Genomic DNA, 8,625 nt, shown 5'->3' with positions numbered 1-8,625 from the left:
AATTCCTAAAGGTTGATGCCATATTTCTGTTCAACCCCTTAAATTAAAGTTGAAAGTCTGAACTTCAATCACTTCTTGACTCCATTTCAAATCCACTGTGGTGATGGTGTACAAGGGCAAAATTATCAATATTGTGTCACTGTCCAAATACCTATGGACCTGACTGTAAATGACTGAATGGATGGAGTCATCACACACTTTGTTCCTTACAGAGCGGCGGTGAGGAAGCTGACGGCGCCCCCTGGCAGTAATGGGGCCTTTATTTCTGTTTTTTCCTCCTGTGCTGCTGCTTTCTTTGTTGCCACAGCCTCGACCCTCACAGTCTTACTCACTGAAACACTGCACGATCGCTGCCTCTGAAAACGCCTCGGCCGACGTTTCAGTCGACTGTTCAAACGGGAAACTCGTCGCCGTCCCGGACGATATTCCCAGACATGTGACGACGTTAGCCCTCGACAACAACAAGCTCACCAGGATCAACCAGACGGACTTCAGGTATTTGTCAAGGCTCCGAGTTTTAACCCTGACGATCAATGACATATCTCAGGTAGATGACGGGGCTTTTGTCCACCTGGTGGCGCTGCGTGAGCTCAGCATGGCCGGTAACGACTTAGAAAACATCACAGACAACATGTTTATCGGACTGTCCAACCTCTCAGTGCTGCAGCTGACAGGCAACATAATTGAATTCATTTCTCCCTCAGCCTTTGACTCTCTCCTGAGTTTACGGGTGGTGATGCTCGACTCCAACTCCCTCTATCGAATGGCAGACATCCTGCCGATCTTACGGCTGCCAAACATAGAGGAGTTATACATCCAAAATAACGAGCTGACCACTTTTCAGTCGGCAGATCTGCCGTTTAACACGTCCTCAAACCTGAGGGCGCTGAACATATTTCTAAATCCACTAAAAAACTTCAGCGTCACAGCAGACGTCTTTCCACGCCTACAGTTTATAGGCGTCTCCGGCGTCACGGCGGACTGGCAGTGGGATGTCCCGGACCGGTCATCGCTGAGCCGGCTGACCATGCTGGCGGTTGGTGGGACTCAGCTGAGTTTTGCGGGATACCGGTCGGTCCTGCAGAGCGCAGACTCGGTACAAGATCTAACACTTTCCGACCTGAAGGAGTGGATCGATAAAGGGATCTTGGATATCGCCTGCCAAATTCCTGCACTTAGGACATTTGTTCTGGGTCTGACTCAGGTCGAATATGTAGACGACAAAATTCTGGCGTCTTGCTCTCAGCTGACCAGCTTGGATCTGTCAATAAACGGACTGACTAAACTGTACCGGGATTCTCTGAGCTCAATGAAGCAGCTGAGGAATTTGAGGTTAACATCAAACCACCTCTCAGAGACTCCAGCTGCTGTCAGAGTTCTCTCCAAACTGGAGGTCCTGGATCTTGGTTTCAATGACATCGGTAAGCTCAGCTGCTCAGACTTCTTCAACTTAACACATCTCGAAGAACTTTACCTGAACCACAACAACATTGATAAACTGAGTGAATGTATTTTCCAAAACCTGAATAATTTGAAAGTGCTAAGTCTTGCAGGAAATTTTCTAATTACCTGCGGAGATGCTTTCAAGACGGGTTTACAGAAACTTGAAAGTTTGGATTTAAGTGGGAATTATCTCAAGAAAATCAGGAATGGAGATTTTAGAAGTTTGTCTTCGCTCAAGTCGTTGAATTTGGAATCAAACACTACTTTTGCAGATGTGGACAATGGGGCTTTTAAAGGACTGGACAAACTCTTAACACTCAGTCTCTCTTTAAAAACCCGGAGCTATGATGTCATCACAGGACTGCAGCACTTGAGAAATCTTTCCATACGTATTGATTTTCCTCTTAATACCACACCCACTGTGAGCCTCGGTGCACCGTTACCATCTCTGAAAAGACTCAGAATGTCGAGTCTCAGGAGGCATTTTTTTGGGGTGGTTCAAGATCTACTCGTCGGTCTGGAGTCTTTGGAGCACTGCGCTTTCGAAAATTTCCACATTAGCTTATCAGACCCAGACACATTTAAACAAACACCTCGCCTGAAGACTCTTAGGATAGTACAGACTGATCTGTCAGATGTGAGCCCTGAACTCTTCTGGCAAATCCCAAACCTGGAAGCTCTGGATTTTTCTGACAGCAAACTCAAGTCCCTGGACTTCCTGGGCCAGGCCAACCTGAGCAGACTCACCTGGCTGAAAGTGAGTGAAAGCGAGCTGACGGTGATCAATGAGACTGTCTTCCGCTTCCTCCCTGCTCTAACATACCTGGACATGATCGGGAACCCTTTCACTTGTGACTGCTCCAACTCTGGCTTTAGCTGGTGGATACAGAACAACAATCAGACACAGGTTGCTAACGGCCACCGATACGCCTGCGCTTACCCTCTGAGCAAAAAGGGATCCGAGTTTCTGAACTTTGACATCCGTTCCTGCTGGTTGGACGCTAGCTTCCTCTGCTACATCTGCACCGCCTCTCTGACTGTGCTGACTCTCCTCACATCCTTCATCTACCACTTCCTGAGGTGGCAGCTCGTCTACGCCTACTACCTCTTCCTCGCCTTCCTGTACGACAGCAGGAAGAGGAGGAAGGGACCACCTCACCACTACGATGCTTTTGTCTCCTACAACGTTCATGACGAGGCCTGGGTTTATGGGGAGATGCTGCCAGCGCTGGAGGGCGAGCAGGGCTGGAGACTCTGCCTGCACCACAGGGACTTCACACCAGGTACACACCCACCGTCTGAGGGTCGGGGTAGGGTTGGGGTTAGGATCGATGCAATCAGTATCCCAGCTCCACTTTCAGAAACCCAGGCGGCTTGCGCGGTGAGCTTTGGTGAGAAAAGGCTCTGGCCCACGTCCATGACCTTTTGGCCTTTGTACAGCGCAGCATGGGACTCCAGTAAAGTTGGAGTTTGGTTAAGGTTAGGGTCAGGCTATGTTGAGAATCTGTTATTTTATTCTGAAATGGTTAACGTTAGGGTTTAAATTGGTCTCAGTCTAGTTTTAGAATTGTTAATGGTCTGAGTTTGGTTAGGGTTAGGCCTGCTTTGGGGTTATTTAAGAATACCTCAAGTGTTTGGGCTTCAGTGAGGGTTTCACATCCGTTTTTAACTCTCACTGCCTGTAGTCTGACCTTTTCACACAAAACTGCAATAACCCAAGAGCAGCTCAAGCAACCAGCTGGGGTCATTTGTGAGGCCAGACATGCGCTTTTATGTGAAATCTTGAGGGTTATTTCCTTTATGCTTCCAAAATCTATCGACTTATCTAAATCCTTACCATTTTTTAGGTTTCTGCTTTCATTTGGGGTGATGGGATAGTTACGTTTTGCCAGAATATTTGGGGTCAGTAATGAGCCCAGCCAAAAGCAAAAAGAATTAAGAGTCCCGGTTCTCTGGGGACAAGATACCAAGTTACAGATATATCTATCTATTTCATTTTGATGAAAATGAAATGTCTATTACATGTCTAATAGTATTTCAATTAAAATACTGTTTGTGAATCAGATGGGTCAGTCAAATTAGTGTGTGAAAACTAAGGAGGAGGGAAACTCATGTGGAGGACTTTATTGGGCTGATGGAAAACTGGAGTGAAGAAAGTGTGAAGGCTCTGAAAGTTCATGTTCATATCGTAGTGGAATGAATGGAAACCAGCGGCTGGATGGCTCCGGCACCAGCTAAAAACTTTCAGTTCCTCAATAAATCAGCATGATAAGCATCATGTGGTCAGAGGGCAGAGGGTCAGAGCTGCACATCCCAGACGCTGTTCCTCATGCTGCAGCGACTGTGCAAGAGCGAGGTCAAGGGGCGTAAGAGCTGAGGACAGACTTAGAATGGAGATTTGTTTTTTGTTTTTTTTAGAAATCCTCAGAAAGAAAGTTAAATGTGGTTAAAAGTTAAATGTTTAAAAGTTCAAAGTGTTGTCTGTGCCGCTGGTCCACAGGGAGGCCCATCCTGGAGAACATCACCGAGGCCATCTACAGCAGCAGGAAGACCCTGTGTGTGATCAGCCGGCACTACCTGCAGAGCGAGTGGTGCTCCAGAGAGATCCAGATGGCCAGGTGGGGGCGCCACCTCACCTGTCAGCTCAGCCTGTGCCACATCATATATCACCCACAAAAACACCCACATAAATTTGTATGCAATAAAAAGTGTCCTATCATGATGTGATCTACACATTTAAAGTTGAATTAAGTGTGAAGTTGACCGTGTAGATTTAATAAATCTGTTTTTTGGAAGCCGTTGCTTTTGTTTGGTGAAATTACAAATAATTTAGTATTTTATCCTAAAACTGACAGCATGAAATAAAAGTAGTATCCTGAGGCTTTGGTAAAAAGGGCTGATTTGGTGTCCTGCCCTGTGTGTGTGTGTGTGTGTGTGTGTGTGTGTGTGTGCAGCTTCCGCCTGTTTGACGAGCAGCAGGATGTGCTGGTCCTGCTGTTTCTGGAGGAGATCCCGGCCCACCAGCTGTCCCCGTACCACCGCATGAGGAAGCTGCTGAGGAGACGCAGCTACCTGAGCTGGCCGCAGGGCGCCGCCCACAGCGCCCTCTTCTGGCACAACGTGGGCCGAGCCCTGCGGACGGACAGCCGCCCCGCCCCGCGCACACACCTGCTGCCCGGACCCTGAGCCCCGGGGCCGCCACCGCACCAGGAATCAGTCTGGTGATCTGGGTTTTGACGGTGTTAGGGCCGTGGAGCCAAAAAAACGTCAAGTTGTACATTTTCTCACTTGGTGAACCACCTGTGCTGCCCCCTGCTGGCCGTGTCTCAGGCCTGCAGCTGATCCCCTCAGCAGATTCTACTCTGACATGGGATTCAGGAACAAGGAGATCCTGCTGATCTGAGCCCAGAATCAGCAGATTGTTTTCTTCTGAATCGGACCGTCTCTCTTTTAAACACAAGAAGTCTCATCTGACATTTTAAATATCTCATTTTAATATTATACAGTTTTCCTGTAACTTTTTAAAATCCCCATGAAATGACATCATCCCGCACTTGTGGCTGTAAATGACAAATAAACAAATCTGTCAACATCCTCTCTCATCCACCTGTCCCTTCAAAATAAAAGCTTGTTTCTGTCCCAAACTGAGATCCCGTTGGGTCAGCGGTTTTGTGAAGGATCCTTTTTTTTTTTTTTTTTTAATTTCTGTATTATGGTAAATACAGTTTGCTTCATTCAAATTTTCAGGATTTTTTTCTGGTAATGTTCTTGCATTTGTTTCACAGTTTATTTTTTACTAATATAATGATATTAATTAATGGATCGGCTCTGTTCTCTGTGCTGCATGATTCATGTGCTGCGTGTTATTTCACCAACACTAACAGTGATGGAACTGCATGTCACCAGTGCAGCAGCAGATTTACATTTTTTGAATGTTGATTAATGTACATCGTTTCTTATCAATTAAACAATAAATCAAAATATTTGTTAACTGAAAGTGACGTTTGTGTTTCTACACTGCCAACTTTTTGCTGCACTGGGTTTTTTTCAAAAGGGGCGTGGCATCGTTTGAGTGACATCAAAACAACGTACTCTGTGTGTGTGTGTGTGTGTGTGTGTGTGACAGAGACAGGAATGGCCCCTGGAAACAAGCATCACATGATCTCGGCGGGATGTATTTGTTTGAAATAAAACAAACCTCAGCAGCGTTTTGACTCGTTCAACTCCTAACTAACCTGCTCACACACACACACACACACACACACACACACACACACACTATGAACGGTCTCCTGGATCGGCTCCAAAGAAAAACTCCACACCCAACTTTTTATTTTCCAACAAAATATGACTGACATTTATTTTCCAAGTATAAAAAAAATACCAAAGCTTATTTACAAACCAAAGACCTGAATAAAATGTTATCAGGCTGGTAGTGAAGAGTTAACGTCTACATGTTAAAGTAAAAAAAAAAAAAAAAAAACAATAATAACAATAATAATAATGACAATAATAAGAATTACTGAACAAGTTTTTTGGTGTCAACATATCATACAGCAGAGAGGTACCAAAAACCAAAAACTAAAAAATTCAAACTGCTGGACTGAAGCTTGTGTCTGGTTTACCTGTCAGCCCAAAACCACAACACACACACACACACACACACACACACACACACACACACACACACACACACACACACACACACACACACAGCTCACTCCATCACATGACAATAAGGTGTTACTATCCAACATAAAAAAACAAGAACAGGGAATAAAAAAATCAAATGTCAGATGTTTCAGAGTCGTATCGGGACTTCCTGCCGAGCCGTCGACAACACGCCAGTGAGGCTGTTGTCATGGCAACAACTCAACTCTTTGGTCCAGCTGCATGCCCAAATTTCACCAGACACACTTTTTGTGGCAGACAGGTTTTGTGATGATTCCATTCACAGCAGGTGTTTCAGGAGGACATCACACCTGTGATGCCGCGAGACACACACACACACACACACACACACACACACACACACACACACACACACACACTCCAGTGAATTCATCTGATACTCTCCTGCTGAGTCATCACATCACTGAACCCGTGAGAACGTCTGCCAGTGAGACAGGCTGCTGCAGTGAGACAGGGTGCTGCAGTGAGACAGGCTGCTGCAGTGAGACAGGCTGCTGCAGTGAGACAGGGTGTATGTATTATATTTCCAGGTAATCCTGAGAAGTTGTGGTTGGTGTTTTCAGCCTGGTCGGTGTGTGTGTGTGTGTGTGTGTGTGTGTGCGTGTGCGTGTGCGTGTGCGTGTGTGTGTAGACTTCTGGGTCACTCGTCCATCTCTCTGTCCTCGAAGCCGTGGAAGGAGTCTGGGTCGCTGTCGCCGTCGAACACCTGGTGCAGCTCCTGCAGCGAGGAGGACCTCTGCACCTCCTGCTCCTCGTTCTCCTCCGTCAGCGGCTTCGCCTGCAGCGCCTCCTCCGGCGCCCCGTCGCCCTCCGCCGCCCCGTCGCCCTCCCCCGCCCCGTCGGCCTCTGCCGGGCCGATCAGGGCCTCGGTCAGGGTGCGGATCATCCTGGCCGCCTCCTGGCTGTGGTCGTCCCGCGGCGCTCGGGCTGCGATGCTGAACGACCTGTGGACAGGTGAGAGTGTACGTCACAAAAAATCACTGCTTTGACTTTTCAATGAGCGTCTTTTGTTGGAAAGTGATGAGTCTAAATAAATAAAACAAAATAAATTAAAGTTAATAATGAAACAATTAATAATTAGAAAGTCAAACGTTTTTAAGAAAACGTTATGAAATGTAAAACAAATTTCAAAAGTATAAATACTTTAAAGAATCAGGTATACAAAATGATCAACAATACATTTCATAGTATTTAATTACACATTTAAATATGGTGCGAAAAAAAAACGTTGAAAAAAAAAACAGCAAATTTCATTCAGGGTTCAAAGGATTTGTTTAAAAAAATGAAATTAAAAAATGTGTGGAAGTGGCCTTTAATCCCAACAAACCACAGGTGACCCAGGTGGAACCAGCTGGGAGAGACGAGCTCAGACAGCAAAGAGTCTGTCAGACCGCCTCATCATGTCCTGACGAGTCAACCTGTCTGTCTGCTCACCTGTCTGTCTGTCTGCTCACCTGTCTGTCTGCTCACCTGTCTGTCTGTCTGCTCACCTGTCTGCCTGTCTGCTCACCTGTCTGTCTGTCTGCTCACCTGTCTGTCTGCTCACCTGTCTGTCTGCCTGTCTGCACACCTGTCTGTCTGCTCACCTGTCTGTCTGTCTGCTCACCTGTCTCTATGTCTGTCTGCTCACCTGTCTGTCTGTCTCTGTCTGTCTGTTCACCTGTCTGTCTGTCTGCTCACCTGTTTGTCTGTTCACCTGTCTGTCTGCCTGCTCACCTGTCTGTCTGCCTCCCTGTCTGTCTGTCTGCCTCCCTGTCTGTCTGTCTGCTCACCTGTCTGTCTGTCTGCTCACCTGTCTGTCTGCTCACCTGTCTGTCTGTCTGCTCACCTGTCTGTCTGTCTGCTCACCTGTCTGTCTGCTCACCTGTCTGTCTGCTCACCTGTCTGTCTGTCTGCTCACCTGTCTGTCTGCTCACCTGTCTGTCTGTCTGCTCACCTGTCTGTCTGTCTGCTCACCTGTCTGTCTGTCTGACTCACCTGTCTGTCTGTCTGACTCACCTGTCTGTCTGTCTGACTCACCTGTCTGTCTGTCTGCTCACCTGTCAGTCTGTCTGTCTGCTCACCTGTCAGTCTGTCTGACTCACCTGTCAGTCTGTCTGCTCACCTGTCTGTCTGTCTGCTCACCTGTCAGTCTGTCTGCTCACCTGTCTGTCTGTCTGACTCACCTGTGCAGGAGGTGGGGCATGTCGCTCAGCGTGGAGGCCACCTCGCTCAGCCAGCACGCCACAGTCAGAGCCAGGTGGTCCAAACTCAGGCCCTCGGCACCGCCCCGGGACAGCAGCTGGCTCCAACGGGCCTGAACAAAGCACCCAAACATCACCTGAGTCACAGCAGCTGCACTTTCTGATGAAGGTGAGCCTGACACACACTGATGATACAGTCTGATAGAGATACACACACACCTGGACCACACACACACCTGGACCACACACACCTGGACCACACACACACCTGGACCACAGACACACCTGGACCACACACACACCTGGA

The 8,625-nt window shown here is 47.4% G+C and overlaps 1 protein-coding gene across 1 annotated transcript in view; it reads left to right on the top strand.

Moving 5' to 3' along the window:
* Positions 1–5,044, top strand: part of LOC115367768 (toll-like receptor 13) — a 7,351-nt gene extending 2,307 nt beyond the window's left edge. Inside the window, exons 2-4 of the mRNA XM_030063680.1 lie at positions 213–2,726; positions 3,944–4,061; positions 4,398–5,044. Of these exons, the coding sequence (XP_029919540.1) occupies positions 251–2,726; positions 3,944–4,061; positions 4,398–4,629 (2,826 nt within the window). The 5' untranslated portion in view covers positions 213–250 and the 3' untranslated portion in view covers positions 4,630–5,044. The remainder of the gene's footprint in view (positions 1–212; positions 2,727–3,943; positions 4,062–4,397) is intronic.
* The last annotated feature ends 3,581 nt before the right edge of the window (positions 5,045–8,625 follow it).

This window comes from Myripristis murdjan, chromosome 11, assembly GCF_902150065.1.
Source record: "Myripristis murdjan chromosome 11, fMyrMur1.1, whole genome shotgun sequence".
Lineage (NCBI taxonomy): Eukaryota > Metazoa > Chordata > Actinopteri > Holocentriformes > Holocentridae > Myripristis > Myripristis murdjan.
This window is presented reverse-complemented; position numbering and strand designations above follow the sequence as displayed.